Here is a 17,912-nt window from a genome sequence, read left to right as displayed (position 1 = left end):
TCGTCCCGCAAACCTTTGATGATATACTTCAAAGTGGCGGACGTGCTAAAGTCGCCCTTCTGTGCCAGTGCATCGACTCTGTACACAAACGATTCGTATGATTCTCCCTTGGTTATCTTAGCTGCTTCCAGTTGCCGGTGAATGTCTGCTTCATCATAGGTCTCGGGGAACGCTGCCACCAGCTGGTCCTTGAATTGTATCCACGAGAAAATGTATTCCTCCTGCCGGCGATACCAGCTCGATGCGGCTCCTGACAAACGCGTCGTCGCATACAGCAAGCACATTTGCTCTGTCCACCCATAGATCGTCCGGAAGTGGTCAATCCGACGTAGCCATTTAACCACGCCGTCTCCTTCGGAAAATTCCGGAATCAATTTTCCTAAATCTTGCGGATGAGGAGCAAAAGTTGGCTGCTGAACAGAGGCATAGCAATCCGCCGCAAATTCACGAATTGATGGTTTCTTCTTAAGCACTTTTTCTTCGCCTTTCACGTCGTAAAATTCGTCATTCTCGTCGTCTTGGTCTGGAACATTCTCCTTCGTCGCCCTGCTGGCCATGCTTCTCGTGATCGGCATCGCTTTGGAACCAACCGGAAAATCGTCTCCTCAAACGTCGGGTCGGATGTTTCGTCACCAGTTCGTTCCGAATGCCGCAAAAGCTACCGGTAGGACAGAGAGGATCCCACTTCTGAAAAACTGTAGGCTTTTGCCGGAGTAAAACCAACGAATGTTTCCGCCGTTCAGCTGGGTTTATTATCACGACCTTCTCTCTTTCCGTTACAATTCAAACTGGTTTCTTGTTTACATTTTAGGTGACAAACAACTTACATAGGGTAGTTCAAAAACTGATCGACAATAGGGTGGCACATTTTCATCAAAAGCTTACACCGTAAAAGTCAATATCATCATCAACATTGTTGTCACTTCGTAAAATGGCTCATTAGCAAAAATATTTTTCTCAAAAAAAGTTTATCGATTTCCACACTGAAAAATATTTAAACCCAGAGAATAAGTTTTAAAAACTCAAATTTGGCTAAACAGCTTTTGATTTCTACTCAGCGTTGGGTTGTTTTCTCCGAGGTTTTCTCCCTCTCCCCACACGAATGTTGTCAAAAACGAAGAGAGAAGCACCGACACATCCGTGCGGCTCCGTGGAAGAAGCCAAATTTGGGTTAACTTGACTAAACCCTAATTTGCGTCAAATAAGGCCTCCGCTGGGTGGAAATAACTTACCACTGGGTGAAAATTTGTGCAGCGATCAAACGAGAACTGCCTAGTGACCACTAAAGACACTAGATGCAAAGACACGAAATGTTCCAATTGGAATTCTAAATTTTCTGTCAATGTCATTCCAATCGAGCAGGAGACCTGTCAAACGTGCTTTAAAGCATTGCTCGTCGGCATCATCGTCATGATTGGATGATCATCATCGACAACAACAATCATCACACTTCGTATCTTTGCTTATAGTATCTTTAGTGACCACTATCGCTGTTTGACGCAAATTTGAGTAATTCCACGGCGGTGCGGGATTGCGTCAAAAGAACTTAAATTTGGGTTGATTTGTAGTTCCGTGCAACCTAAAGACACTATATGCACTGCTTATAGTATCTTTAGTGCAACCGAATTCATAATATTTACACTCCCGTTCAAAAGTTTGGGGTCACCCCCTCAAAAACATGTCATTTTTTTAGGCCCATATCTCTGCCAATTTGCGTCCGATTTCAAAACCCTAGGTTTCATTCAAAAGATAATAAGTCAAAGAAACTTTGAACATGATTTAAAAGAAACTTTTTCAAAAAATTTTGTATGTAAACTTAACCCAAAGTTGCCAAATTTTCTAAAAAATGAATATAAACTTACGGCAGTGTCGCTGGAAGTTGGGTCGACCAAATTTTAAGATAAGAGCGGTAATATGACCCATTTTTTATTAGCTTTCAACTGCTTTTTACAGAACTTAGCTAAAAAATCTAGAAAAAAAGTTATTAAGTAAATTAATCCTTGATGTCATCGACCAAAAGTTTGGGGTCACCCCTCAATATGATGTATCGGCCAAAAGTTTGGGGTCACTTTCGTAAAACATGGAAAAGTGATTTAGTGATATCTTCGTCATCTATAGCTCAATTTTAATTATTTTTGGCTTATTTCAAAGATAATTAACTAAATTTACGTTTGATGTCTTCAACTTAAAGTATTTAACGATTTTTGTATATAAAAATGTTATGTAAAGTTAGCACATTTTACCACGCTTCAAAAAATGAGGCAACTTTACGTTAAGTTTTAGTACGTAAATTTCAACAAATATTTGTGGTTCAATATCTATGCAGTAAGTATCATTCATTTTGTTTCAAATAAGCCAAGAAGAATTAAAATTGAATGAAAGATGACAAAGATATCAACAAATCCCTTTTCCATGTTTTACGATAGTGACCCCAAACTTTTGGTCGATACAGCATTTTGAGGGGTGACCCCAAACTTTTGGTCGATGACATCAAGGATTAATTTACTTAATAACTTTTTTTCTAGATTTTTTAGCTAAGTTCTGTAAAAAGCAGTTGAAAGCTAATAGAAAATGGGTCATATTACCGCTCTCATCTTAAAATTTGGTCGACCCAATTTCCAGCGACACTGCCGTAAGTTTATATTCATTTTTTAGAAAATTTGGCAACTTTGGGTTAAGTTTACATACAAAATTTTTTGAAAAAGTTTCTTTTAAATCATGTTCAAAGTTTCTTTGACTTATTATCTTTTGAATGGAACCTAGGGTTTTGAAATCGGACGCAAATTGGCGGAGATATGGGCCTAAAAAAAATGACATGTTTTTAAGGGGGTGACCCCAAACTTTTGAACGGGAGTGTATATGTAAAACACATTACTCAGACGTGTAAATTTTTTTGAGTGAACTTATTCGCTGGGTTAAAATATTTTTCACACGCTTATCTGAAACTACCCATCGGCTGGGTCGATTCTACCCGGATTTTCATAATATTAGCAGTTGTCAAAATCCGGGTAACCGATCTCACATGAAAAGAGTAACCTTTATGCCTGGTTTACATGGGTCAACTGAAACGAGCATTTCACTTGCCAACTCCTCAAATATATTCATTCGAAACGAATGATGTGTTTAGACTCAGCAAACGACTCGAACGGCCACTTGCATGCTCTTGAATGCATTTCAGTCGAAGCAAGTGTTTACATTGATCAATTCCCGCGGTGCGTAAGCAAACTGAATTGAATTCAGCTCATCTGACAGATAACTTGAATTCAACTCACATGAATCGCGGGTTCAGACGGGGCAAGTGAGATGATTACGTTTGACTTGAACGGAAAAGTTCAACATGTTCAACTTTCGTTCAAGTCAAGTCAGTTGCTCAAGTGAGATGAACGGTGGTGTTTACACGTTCAATTCGCATTCAATTGGGCATTTTCAACTGACTGGAATCAAGTCACTTGCACCGTCTAAACCAGGCATTACCCTGATTCTGGGTAAACGAATCTTCGAGAAAATTTCGAAACCCAAATTTTCCTGTTGTATGGTGTTGTCAAAATCTGGGTAATCATTTGGGTAAATGGGACTTGGAAAATTTTTTCACATTGTCCGTGCGTCTAATCCAAAGAAACACAATCTGGAGGAACTTCTGGAAGTTTAAGATGAAAAACCCGACTAACTCTGGAGCTCGATTTGAAAAGGTCTTATGTGCTTTTGTCGATTAAAAATTCGATCAGTTGTATTCGCTTATTATAGCAAAAACCGTTGAAATTGAACAAAGTTGATACATACAGCAGAATCATCACAAAACAGGCTTTCCGTTCCATCATTAAAAGTCTCCAAAATATCTTCCATTTTGCCACAATAACTAAAATAAACTGATCGAATTTTATATCGACAAATGTACATACGACCTATTCAAATCGAGCTCCAGAACTAATGGCTGGTAAGTTTTTTTTATAGTTTTAATGTAATCATTCACATTCATTAATCAACTTAAATTTGTTTAGACATTCATCGATGATAGCCTGGCTGCAAGTACTTTGACCCAGTAACCCGATGCAGACGGATCAAATACTCGTTGCTTTCTTGGCTCTCTTGGTTTCTTCCCTTCTGCAATAGCGGCAGGTATGTTTTTCTGTGTTTATCAGTATCCATTTAGAAAGTTTCTAAATATATTTTTATAATATAGAATGCGACCCAGATTTGACAAAAATCCATACGAAGATCAATACTTTGTACGTGAAGCAGCCACTTAAAATCAAAAGCATCGGAAGCATCTTCATCATCCAAGAAGCCATTTTTGCACGGAATTTTGATTTTATTTTTATGTAAAACTTGAGACAAATAAATGTTCTATGTGCTTTATCGAGGTTTTTTTTTGACAAAACAAAAATGTTGGGAAGGCTTCGTAGTGTCCGCTAACTCATTTACATAAATATGGGTAAAGGCTACCCTGATGATCACCCTGATAAGAAACGTCAAAATCAGGGTAACCTTTACCCAGGTTTTGCGACTAACATCGGTTACCCAGATTTGAGTAAAGGTACCTTTACCCACTTTAGAGTAACTGCAGTTTTGCTCGATCTGGGTCACTTTGGCACCAATCTGGGTAGCTGGGGGTTAGCGTGCAGAGTAAATATATTAAAAAAGGTGAACTGATCTTAGCGTGTGCTTTTTAGCCAAAAACTAGTGATTATTCAGTAACGTGCAAGAAAAAAAATGTAGCCATCTTACATATTCGTGCACAAAGTTTTAGGTTTTCCAGCCTTGTTCATTACAACACGAAACACGTCCCGAAATTTTGTGATATCTGGAAAACATCGATAGCTCAAATTATTAAAGTAAGTCTGCGTTAGTAGAAAACAGATGTATTTCAACAATGATGCCAAAATACTAGATTATTTCCCTACGCTTCAAAACCTATCACCGCGGTTGCTCCTCAACAACAAGCGATAAATAATTCACACAATTATTATGTTTACTGCTCGGTTTACCGTAGATTTTGTACTGCCAGTGCACAGTGGTTCCATTTGTTCAGGGAAGCGGTCATACATCATTTTCTTCGTTTTTTGAAGGGAAGAATCATTTTTAATGACCAGAAATAGAATGTTATAACCAAAAAAGCATATTCTACTACGTTTTCATGAACATCACTTGATAAATATTAACTTTGGAAATTTTTATTTATGATCATTAAAAATCAGTAATCAAATATTTTTAACTATTATGAAAAGTGGGTCGAATTATATCAGTTTCTGCTAAGCTTAACAAGTTAAAGCATGTATCACATGACAGTATCATAAGAGATTCATGTGAATAGTATCAGGCTTAAATGTTATTCCCTAGGATCATAGGTTTGGACCTCTAGTTTCAGAATCTGTGCGGGTTAAAATATTTCATCTTGGGTTTTTAGATATTTTTGATTTTTTTTCCTATTTTCCCATACAAATGTCGAAAAAAGTCATTTTAAGGTCAAATTCATCTCATACAAAAATGTATGGAACAAAAACCCTAGATAGATGATTTCAAATCGCACATATTCTGAATCTAGAGGTCCAAAAATACGGTTCTAGCGAAAAAAAATTGAGGTACATTCACTTTTCATAATACTTCCCTTTGGACATAGCGTGTATCATATGATTCTTGGGCCTGCGTTTTGAAAAGGATTAAAGTACCTATTTTCAGTCGTTTTTGTTTCTAGCAATTTGCTTTGAAAATGCTATCCAGTACTGATGTACGTGGAATTTTAATCAAAGATAGCTCTAACCCAATAAACAAAATGTATACAAATATCGCTCTACATTGCTAGGTATTTGACAGAGTGCCTGCAATAGTATCAAAGAAATCAATTCAAATAGTTTAAATCTCACTAAATAAAATGATCAAATATTTGGATTTTGGAAGACAATATGAAGAATTATGTCGAGCAAATATTAATCAAAGAACATATTTACTCCTTTTCTCAACACTACAGTTTTAGGTACTGTATGGATTTTGAGGAAATTTTGTCAATGTTAGCAAAAAATGCAAAATGTCTTATCAAATAAAACAATTACAAAGGTAAGTTTTGACAAGGCCAAATGAAAATGGTTGTTATGCAATTACTCATACCTCAAGCCATACCTCCAGAACTGTTTTTTTTTTCTTAATTTCGAAAAAATCTACAAAGTTTGTTTTCAAATAAAATATTCCTCAAGTATTAAAAAAAAGCATTAACATATCTCCTGTAAAAATTTAAATAAGTTTGGTACGCATTTCAGGCAGTTACAGAAGGACAAGCTATATATAATTTTGTACCGTGAGGTGCCCATATTTCGTGCACTTAAGAATTCTCAAATTTGATAGACGTCTAAAATTTGACCATAAAGTATATCAGATTAATTTCTTCAATAATATTTAGTGCTGGCGCTGTAGCTCCTAAGAAAAATATAAATTAGGAAACTTCACATTATACAAGATAGTTACAGCATTAGTTTTGATTTGTTTGAAAGTGCCAGATTTCGTGCACGGGTTCCAAAATCCAAATTTCGTTCAAAATGGGTCCAAATTTCGCTCACTCAAAAAGACGTAGAATTCGCTTAAATGTGTTAATTTTCAAAAGGTAGCATACTCGTACAATACCAATGAAACCATAACGTGCAGCTAATTTTGATGTCTGATGAAATATGAGTGAATATTTGCTGCTTCCCATGTTCGTCCCGGATGTTTACAATAAGATTTCCAAAAATCCTTCTGTAGTTTTATGGGTTATTATTTTTGACGTTTGTTTTGCACTTTAGTTGACATCTTAATTAAACAATACATTGTTTGCTATTTAAATCAAATGTTCACTAACTTTACTGATGGACAGTAATGTGAATCAATTCGTTTATGTAATTGTAGCTTTTTACCTTTCTATGATGTGCCATTTAGAGTCACATTCCTCGGGAGGTTAGTTCTAGTAAAGTGTTGTCTTCCAAATTTGTGTTTTGGCAATAAAGCTTGCGGCAATAATTTGCTTGAATGAAACTAGCGGCTGTAAGCCACTACTCCCAATGTTTGGATAAATAAAATCATCCTGAGCTTACTTAGTAGTCCCACATTTATAAATTTGTTTTTTTTCACTTTCTACGTAGTTTATGAGCAGTCCCTAGTTAATTTTAAACCAATTAATATAGTTATTAGAACTATTATTAATAACCGAATCATGCGATGGCTACAAGTTCACATGAACCTCTAAAACAAAGTTATAAAAAAGAGTGCACAAATTGTGAGTTCCTAATTTCGCCAACAACATAAATGTTGAAACAAAATAAGAAAACTATATTTTTAAGTAATTTTATTGCGTATTACACCCTGGGCTTGGATTATATCTTCCAGGAAGCTTTGATTTCAGGCATGTGGTCGATGGCCTTTGCAGTAATGATTAGAATAGCTGAATGTATAATCAATGGCAAACAATTCTGTAAGAATCAGATCTCCAAGTCATCTGATATAGTTATACTGACCATGACGCTGCAAGTATATCGAACATTTGTCGAAGTCATTTATGTGCCGGGAAAATATAATTCCAAGTTGGAGAGAATATTACAAACTGAGGGAGGGTAATTGGCCCAGTCAGACCCCTGAATGGGCAATGTGGGTTAGTTTATGGGAATGCCATTGAAGGTTTGTAACATTCTCCGAGGCTTTCGAAATCCAACAGGGCGCGTCCCCGGGTTGCGGATAGGGGGAAAAGGGAGATTTTTCACATTTGTACTGTAATCAGCCAATGTGGTATTATCTCCTATGGTGTTGTAGTGCGAATGAATGATCTCATTCTATGGGAATTCGAACCTTGTAATGTATTGTTTATCAACTTCAATTTTCTAAGCTTGATAAGGTTTTGAAGACAAACATGAGATGAGAGAATTGCCTAATAGGAAAGTCACATCAGCAAAGCTTTTACATATGCAAATGCTATCCATGGGGTCATGTCTAGCATTTAATATGTATGGCAATGACTGATTCTTACCTAGCAGGGGTACTACAAGACCACGCGGACAATTCGATTAAAGGCTTAATTGGGGATAATATATTTTCCAGAACTGAAGGGACATTTTTTCCGGGGTGACTGGCGAGTCGGAGAGGGTAGAAGTTTCCGTTTGTTATAATTGACAAAATAAACAATCGGGCGCTTTTTCTTTCTATGACTTGCTTGGTATTTTGTGGATTATTGTTTTTTGGTTTTGGAAGGTATGCGATTCACTATTGAGCCTTAAAATTATTTTGCATCTGAATAGCATTGATATCGTCAAGTCTGCACCAACACCCTAATCCCACACCAAAATACCCTTTTCCTATCCCATGGCGTTTATGTGGTCAGCAAAGACTATTCAGCCATTACCCCTCCTTATCATCGGCTTTGGACTGACTTGCGCTCTCATTGCCCCACCAAATGCTGCAAAATGAAAATGAAAATGAAAATGAAATTTTATTGCGTATTACAATAAAGCATACTGAATTGAAATAATCAAACATAAATTGGAATATTTACTTTTTCTAGTGATCGAAATACTTGTTCACTTCCGTGAGTGTAGATTTTTGCGTGTCTCTGAATATGGCATCTGCTATTTACATACATTTGCAATTTATTTTTCAATCTTTGACATAAATCAAATTTTTCATTTCTTTTTTTTGTAAATTGTATTGAGATCAAATGCAGTTTTGAGGTTACAGCAAATTTTGGATGATTCCGCTGTTTTTTTTTATCTAGTTCCTTTATTTGGGGCTCAATCGCGTATAACGCTTTACGGAGCCGAGGATCTTTCTTTGTACTTAATACTATACATTATACAGAGTAATAACTTTTTAATGATATCTGTTAGTAATGGGTGGAAGCCAGGGTACTCGTGGCAGCTCGAGGTTAGAAGGTCACGTTTTGAGGGATGGACAGGGTAAGGATTGGGCCAAAGGTTTCACTGCTGCTCATCCGGGGGTGAATCGCATCTTGCTAGCGAATTCGGTGCCTTGTGGTGTTGGTACCAACTTGTTGTGGGACTTGGTCTTCCGGATGGCCAGGAGTAGCTTGGTAACACAAAGAGGACAAAACAGAGAAAAAAAAACTGGAGAAGAAAACACAAGCGAATTAAACTTTTATACCAGCAGAGCGAAGAAAGTCGAAAATACATCCCATATATGTGACATCGCGGGTCCCCAACACATCTCTCACAAGAACAAAGGGTTGTCTACCTCGGGCCTCAAGGGTATCTAATAGTAGCGCTCTGGAGGCGTCATTATCCGGGCATTGCCAAACTACGTGGTCGATGTCATCATAACCGGAACCACACTTAGTACAAACATTGCTCAACGCGAGGTTAATCCTGTGTAAATGCGCGTCTAGCGAGTAATGGTTGGACATAAGTCTTGACATCACGCGAATGAAATTGCGACTTACATCCAGACCATACCACCACACTCGCAAAGAAACATTAGGAATAATGGAATGTAACCACCGTCCCAGCTGGCCATCTCGCCAATCATTTTGCCAACTTTGAAGAGAACTCTGGCGAACAAAATGGAAAAATTCATCATGTGAAATTCTTCTATCATAGATCTCACCTTCCTGTGCGCCCACCTTTGCGAGAGAGTCCGCCTTCTCATTGCCATAAATTGAGCAATGTGAGGGGACCCATACAAAGGTAATCTTGTATGATCTTTCGACCAGTGCACCCATCTGCTCCCTTATTTTTGTAAGAAAGTAAGATGAATGTTTTACAGGTTTCATCGACCGGAGTGCCTCAATCGAACTAAGGCTATCCGAGAAGATGAAGAAATGGTCTACGGGCATGTTTGAAATCATCCCCAAAGCGAAATTGATTGCTGCCAGCTCAGCAACATAAACCGAACAAGGTTCCTGAAGTTTGCGGTAGGCGGTGAAATTTTCATTGAAGACACCGAAACCAGTGGATCCATTTATGCGAGACCCATCAGTGAAAAATCTCTTACAGGAATTGACATTTTGGTACTTTTCGTTAAAAATGCGAGGAATAGATATACATCGAAGTTGATCTGGTATTCCATGAATAGCTTGTTTCATGGACAGATCGTATTTAACAGAGGTACTGTCACTAGTGAAGTGTACACGGGGAGGATTATAACTTGGTAGGCTTATGTCAGATGACATGTAGAACAGATAAATTCTGATGAATTTTGATTGAGTGTTCAGACTGAGCATTTCTTCGAAGTTTTCAATGACAAGTGTGTTGCTCACTCCACACTTGATAAGTAACCTTAGCGAGAGCTCCCAGAATCGGTTCTGGAGAGGTTTCACCCCTGCCAGGACCTCAAGGCTCGCATTATGCGTTGAGTGCATACAGCCGAGAGCAATACGCAAACAACGGTATTGAATTCGTTCCAATTTTATTAGGTGGCAGTTTGCTGCTGAGTGGAAGCAGAAAGAGCCATACTCAATAACAGAGAGAATAGTCGTTTTGTAAAGTTTTATGAGGTCTTCCGGGTGAGCACCCCACCATGTTCCGGTAATTGTGCGTAGAAAATTGATCCTTTGTTGACATTTTTGCACCAAATACTTGATTTGGGTACCCCAAGTGCCTTTTGAATCAAACCAGACCCCAAGGTATTTCGAAGTCAAAGACTGGTCGATTTCTATTCCCAAAAGATTGAGTTTCAGTTGGGCTGGGTTCCGCTTTTTAGAAAACACAACCAATTGAGTTTTTTGCGGAGCAAACTCGATCCCTAAATCTCTTGACCAGATTGACAGATTATTTAGATAATTTTGCAATGGTCTTTGCAACATTTCTGCATGTGGGCCTTTTAGAGAAACCACAGCATCATCTGCAAGTTGTCTTAGCGTGCATTGTCCTTCCAAGCAACTATCAATGTCTTTCACGTAAAAATTATAAAGCAAGGGACTTAAACATGAGCCTTGGGGTAGGCCCATGTAACTAATTCTGGAAGTTGTCAGTTGTCCGAGATTGAAACTCATATGTTTTTCTGCCAACAAATTATACAAGAAATTATTTAAAATTCCTGGATGTCCACTATTGTGCAGTTTTTCTGACAATATTCCTATGGAAACTGAATCAAAGGCGCCCTTAATATCCAAGAAAACTGAAGCCAGTTGCTCCTTTTCCGCAAAGGCCAGTTGAATATCTGTTGAAAGCAACGCTAGACAATCGTTTGTTCCTTTGCCCTTGCGAAACCCGAATTGTGTATTTGAAAGCAAGTTATTCGATTCGACCCAATGATCGAGTCGTGATAGGGTCATTTTTTCCAACAATTTCCTTAAACATGATAACATAGCAATTGGGCGGTATGAATTATGATCAGACGCTGGTTTACCAGGCTTTTGAATAGCTATTACTTTGACCTGTCTCCATTCATGCGGAACGATGTTGTTCTCCATGAATGAGTTGAACAGGTCCAGTAATCGTCTTTTCGCGATATCTGGGAGATTCTTTAGAAGATTGAACTTGATCATATCGCGTCCCGGAGCGGAATTGTTTGATGAAAGAAGAGCCACAGAAAGTTCCAGCATAGTGAAGGGTCTGTCCAGAGAACCGTCTCTTGGGGATGTTTCCCAAGAAATCGGTTGTGCTGGGACTGAGTCTGGGCAGACCTTTTTCGCGAAGCTGAATATCCAACGGTTGGAGTATTCGTCACTCTCATTAGAAGAAGAGCGGTTTCGCATGTTGCGAGCCACTCTCCAAAGCGTTGTCATTGAGGTTCCTCTTGAGAGACCCTCAATGAAGTGTCGCCAATAACTACGCTTCTTCGCTTTCAGCAGGTTTCTCAGCTGTCTTTCGAGCTTTGCGTACTCTTGATAAAGATCTGAGGTACCGTGCCTACGAAAAGTTTTGAAAGCATCAGATTTTTTAAGATACAACTGGGTGCAATCATCATCCCAGCCTAGTGTGGCTGGTCTTCTTTTGAAGGTTGCACTTGGAACACGTCGTTTTTGTGATTCTAATGCACTCTTATATATCAGTTCAGACAGGAATCGATACTCATCCAAAGGTGGGAGGGGATTGAATGATTCGATGCCAAAAGATACCGCTTCTGCATACTTTTGCCAATCGATATTCCTTGTGAGGTCAAAAGGAACCTGAATTGGATGGTCTGACCTTTCACTATTATGCTTTATGGTGGTTATAATGGGTAAGTGATCACTACCATGAGGATCCTCGATTACCTTCCACAAGCAATCGAATGATAGTGAACTTGACCTCAGTGATAGGTCGAGACGACTTTCTTTGCCGTCAGATGCAATACGTGTCACTTCACCTGTATTTAAAATGTTCAAATTGAAATCGTCGCACAAATCATAGAAAACGGCCGCTCTATTATCATCATATGGTTCGCCCCACCCTGTACCATGCGCGTTCATATCACCCAGAATTAAAACTGGATGTGATAGTGCAGAAACCGCATTCCAAAGATGACGGCGGTTAATTGAAATTCTTGGAGGAATGTAAACGGAAGCTGCGCAAAGTTCTTTACCCTTTACGTTTATTTGGCAAGCGACGATTTCTACGCCAGGATGAGTCGCGATTGGAATTCTTTAAAATGAGTAAGTCTTTTTGATCCCCAAAAGAACTCCCCCATAATGGTCATCTCTATCCTGGCGTATAATGTTAAAATCGTGGAAGTTGAGTTCATCTTCAGAAGAAAGCCATGTTTCACAAAGGGCAAATATATCACAATCAGAGTTGTGAATCAAAAACTTAAACAGGTCTAATTTAGGTTTTAGACTATGACAGTTCCACTGTAGCACAGTGATCATATCTTGTACCTCACTTGATGAATTATCCATCGAAAGATATGATCGCAGCAAGGAGGGGCCATGATTGTGTCAGATTCCGAAGATATTCTTCTACTGTAGGTATAAACATATCAATAATGCCTCTAAATGTTTCTGGAAGGCTGAGGGCATCATATAAGCGATCCACGAGAACCCTAAAAGTAAACAGTCCTCGCTTGGGTCTAGGAGGCTTGCTTGAACTGCGAGGAACTTTGGTAGCTTTTTTCTTGCTACCTTGTCGATTATTTCTCTTTGAAGTGTATTTAACAGGCGGAGACGGGGGTGACAGGTTCTTGCTACAACATGGATCTGAAGCTAGAGGAACCTGATTATTCGGAGTTTTTAAGTTTACCCCGTCCCCTTTGACATTTGGCAAACTTTTGAGGGAAGACTTCAAAAAGACCTTTCGGCGCAATCCCGGGGAAGATGATGACTTCCTTTTTCCAGGTGCGTGTACCTCCGAAAGAGATCCACCCTCATCAGTTTCGCCATCGTCCTGATCATCGGAAGACAACTCCTGATAGGGATTTTCAACTGGGACAGCGGATTCAGACACGGAATCTGGTGTTTTAAAAGATTTCACCATCTCCGCATAGGTCTGCTTGGAGCGCCTTATAATAGAGCGACTCTCATTTCGAATGCGTCTTTTGTAAGCCGCACACCACAATAGATCAAATAAATGGTCGCAGTGGTATCATGTCCCCAACACAGGAAAAAAAAAGCCGGGCAAACTTGCAAGTCGTGTGGATCTCCGCCACAGTAGCTACATTTTTCCGCTTCCTGTGTGCAAGAGTCCTCCAAATGAGCTTGGTTGCATTTGCCACAACGGGGCTTGTTGTCGCAAAAGCTATCACTGTGACCAAACTGCTTGCATTTGGTACAATTAAAAACCTTCGGCCTAAAAAGATGCACTGGGTAAAAACCACCATCAATTACAACAAATTCCGGGAGGACGGAACCTGGAAAAGTCACTCGAAAAAACGCTGAAGGCGAGTACATCTTTTTATTTCCTTCCATGGAAACCTTAGATAAGCGTTTACAGTCTAGGATAGCCACATCAGGAATTGACCTATTTTTGAATCGACCAAAGCCGGTCTTGATGTCCTCACATGTCAGCATTTCGTCGAGGATCTTCCCCTCCACCTCCACTTCTCGTGCTGGCACATAGACCGCGTATTCAACAGTAAACGCTTCGTGTTGAGCAATTTCATTTGCTGCTTTGTAGCTAGGTGCGGTAACACGCAGCTTGGATGCTTTCACTTGGTGAATAACGGTCCCAGGATACAGGATACGCGTCAGCTCTCGAGAAATCGAAAGCATATTCAATGGTTTGCATTTGCGCCGGAAATAGACAACCCAAGGTCCAGGCGAAGATGGCTGATAAAACCGCGTACGAGCAATGATATCATTAGGAGGCGTTTCGCCTCCAATCGAATCGTCCATGTGGAAACAAATTTATGGAAAATAACTCAAAAGTGCAAAAGAGGAAGAGAAAAACCTTAAAGTATTTACAGTGCACTTTCTTCCTTAGGACGACAACTGTTTGGTTTGTAAACCAAACAATGTTAATAATATATAGAAAAAAAATAAAGCAAAAAAAAAAACTTGTACTAATAATATACGAATTCAATTCTTATGTTTATTTTAGCGCACCCTGTAGGATGCAAAAAAAACGGTATTGAAAAAAAGGAAAAATTGCTAATAAAAAAAAATTATTCTGTTATTTACAGTTTGTACACCCTTACCCGTATACAGTAGTTTGGGAACCACTGTTATGGATGTCAAAAATAAGCACGTGGTCGAATGTATTATGCGTTGCGCGAAAATTTGTACGCGCAAGCGCCCATACATCTCCGCCTGTAAGGAAAATCATTTCGGTGTTTTCGGCGCAGTATTCCTTGGCCAATTCGCGCACTTATTGTAGAAGACACCATAACGATTAAACATACCAGCGGAGGTCTATTAGCGATTTTGCACCTTTTTCGCTCTCTATTTTCTTGCAACGGGTAATAGAAATCCTATACATAGAGATGAGCGGAAGTTACATACGTCGATTCGGCAACGCTGTTTGTTTTGTTTACAACAGCTGCCAACACTTGCTACAAAGCTAGATGTTCAAACTTTGTGCGTGACTTCGTTGTGGTTCAAGTTGTTTTGTCTACATTTTCTAAATATGGTATTTTTTTTTCTTCAAAATTTTGTAGAAATAGCGGAGCAATCGAAGAAATCTGAAATTCATTGCAAAAGTGTTACGCTAATCATATCGGCAGAAGTGAAGCAAGAAGCAGCAATGGAAGTTTTTTCGACAAGTTCAGCAACAAAAGTGTCGTCATAAGCATGAGCTTTTGAAAGCAGAATTAACCCACCATCAGTCGCTTGCGTGTACTGAGTACACGCATCTCAGAAAAATGCAAAAAAATAATCGAAATTCGCACCAAATTGAACCGGGTGTTGGTCCTATTCCAAGATCCACTCTTCTTCTTGTTAGTAAGGAAGAAAAAAAATGAAAAAATGCACGGAAAGTACTCGAAAAATACGTAATTCTAACCTCACATTTTGAATGTGTACTCAGTACACCGGCGCGACCGCTGGTGTAACTTTTTTTGAACCAGACCGTTACACGAGCGGTCGCTTCGTGTACTCAGTACACGGCATACGCTTTCAATTATGGTTTATATGCTTTACTAGATACAATGTTGGTGTCTTCAGCAAAAAAGTCCAACTGGATAATGCGCGTCTGATAGTGGACATGTGGAACCGGTCAACACGATATGGTCCTGTCCCGGGTGTCGGAATGGCCCTCGCGGGAACCTGTTTCGTGGACATTTCAGTTATGGCACCAAAACTAGGCATGCGACGGCTCTATCTTCATGATTTTCCATATCCATTATTTTGGTAACCATGAAAATGACCAATGACCTCCCTGGCCAACCCGTGACCACCGGAATGTGCCCTGGAGGAACCTGTTTCGAGGACATTTTGACCATGACACCAAAACTAGGCATGCGACGGCTCTATCTTCATGATTTTTCATATCTATCATCTTAGTAGCCATGAAAATGATCAGTGACCTCCCTGGCCAACCCGTGGCCACCGGAATGTGCCCTGGAGGAACCTGTTTCGAGGACATTTTGACCATGATACCAAAACTAGGCATGCGACGGCTCTATCGTCATGATTTTTCATAACCATTATATTAGTAACCACGAAAATGACCAGTGACCTCCCTGGCTAACCCGTGGCCACCGGAATGTGCCCTGGAGGAACCTGTTTCGAGGACATTTTGACCATGCCACCAAAACTAGGCATGCGACGGCTCTATCGTCATGATTTTTCATATCCATCATCTTAGTAACCATGAAAATGACCAGTGACCTCCCTGGCTAACCCGTGGCCACCGGAATGTGCCCTGGAGGAACCTTTTCGAGGACATTTTGACCATGACACCGAAACTAGGCATGCGACGGTTCTATTTTCATGATTTTCCATATCCAATATCTATGTAACCGAAAAAAAAACTGCGAGTGACCTCTCTGGTTAACCCGTGGCTACCAGCCATGCATGGGCACTATCTCCATGATCTTCATCTTTTTTTTTTGTATAACGTCCATACTGGGGCAAAGCCTGATACTCAGCTTAATGTTCTATGAGCACTTCCACAGTTATTAACTGAGCTTCCTTTGCATATGATCATTTTGCATGTGTATAGCGTGTGGCAGGCACAAAGATACTCTATAACGAAGAAAGCTAAGAAAAAATCCATTACAAAAAGTTCCAGTACCGACCGCGAATCGAACCTGTCACCATCAGCATGCATATACTGAATAATCACGCCTTCACAACTGTGGATATAGTGGTTTTCTATCGTCATGATGTTTCATGTACATCATCTTTGTAACTGTGAACAGTGCCAGTCATCTCTCTGGTTAACCTCTGGCCACTGGAATTTGCCCTGAAGAAACCTGTTCCGAATACATTTTGCCCATGGCTCCTCATGTTTTTTCACCTTCGTTATTAAAATAGGACCAGTGACCTATCTGTCACACTCGTGGCCACTGGGGGTAACGGTTACCAAGACAATGAATATAAAAATTATGAAGATAGAGCCGTCCTCTAACATGTTCCTGTGGCCACGGGTTTATGCTAGGTATCCCTCAAGTAATTTCCGTTCAGTTCATTATTTTTTCTTTACCGGAATGGCCAAGAACTTCAACACAGAGAGCTTCATTTGATTTGACGTATCTTCTCAGTTCCGTACTGGAGTCAAGAAGAATCAAAAGCTTCCTTAATTCTCGAGCGATCCCTTACCTGAATTTTCCACGCATCGAGATAGGCCAAAAAATCTTGCGAACTGCGTACTTCTTATGATGCAAGGACGCTGCACAGTGATTGTACCATAGGTCTAAACCTTTGACCACAATCAATTGTGATATCAATGTGGTAACATAAAGTTTATTGATTTTTTTTTTCTAATTTCAGTCGTTTGCATTCATCACTCTACCATCCAACATGTATTTAGTTGATTGTGTTCAATTCTTATATGGTTGAAAACGATGTAACGGACGTTTTTTTTTATAAATCTTCCCTATAATATTGAACAATGATTTACTGACGAATTCAGTAGTAATGTTTATACATTACATTTCACTATTCTTAAGCAGCTGTGAGTACCGTGGATCGCCCAAACTAATATTAGTATACCCGGATAAAAACTAACCATAGGGTGTATGGTGAAAACCATTCCTGCACCATACATTGTACCAGCTACCAGATTTTTTCCGTGCTTTGTTTTGTTGATGTTTGTGACTTTTTTTATGCAAAGGAAAGGAAAGAGAAAAAAGTGAATAAGTTGAAACCACAGAGAACAGACGTCTATCTTCGCTTTCTGCCTTGTGTAAAACTTTGTAACGGTCATATCAGAGTATGTGGTTATGCTCCCGTTGCGCGGCGCTAGCGTCTCATCACTTACATTGTTGTGTTGTCAAATTTGTTTTCAGTGCTCGACGTTTTTGGCCGTTTGGCGCTCGTGTCGCTTTGTGGGCTAGTGTATTTTAACGATGAACACTGCCTTCGTGGGGTCAAACCGACTTTATGTGTGGGGCAGTCCCCGTTGGTGGCGTTGAGGTACACTTAAATCCTT

General features: G+C 39.4%; 2 protein-coding genes across 2 annotated transcripts in view; both read left to right on the top strand.

Moving 5' to 3' along the window:
* Positions 1–17,912, top strand: part of LOC134292216 (uncharacterized) — a 352,332-nt gene that overhangs the window by 266,910 nt on the left and 67,510 nt on the right. The window lies entirely within an intron of this gene.
* LOC115268851 (uncharacterized) overlaps positions 4,839–17,912 on the top strand; it is a 118,128-nt gene continuing 105,054 nt past the window's right edge. The window contains exon 1 of the mRNA XM_062861204.1: positions 4,839–6,051. Within this exon, the coding sequence (XP_062717188.1) occupies positions 6,016–6,051 (36 nt within the window). The 5' untranslated portion in view covers positions 4,839–6,015. The remainder of the gene's footprint in view (positions 6,052–17,912) is intronic.

This window comes from Aedes albopictus, chromosome 3, assembly GCF_035046485.1.
Source record: "Aedes albopictus strain Foshan chromosome 3, AalbF5, whole genome shotgun sequence".
NCBI lineage: Eukaryota > Metazoa > Arthropoda > Insecta > Diptera > Culicidae > Aedes > Aedes albopictus.
This window is presented reverse-complemented; position numbering and strand designations above follow the sequence as displayed.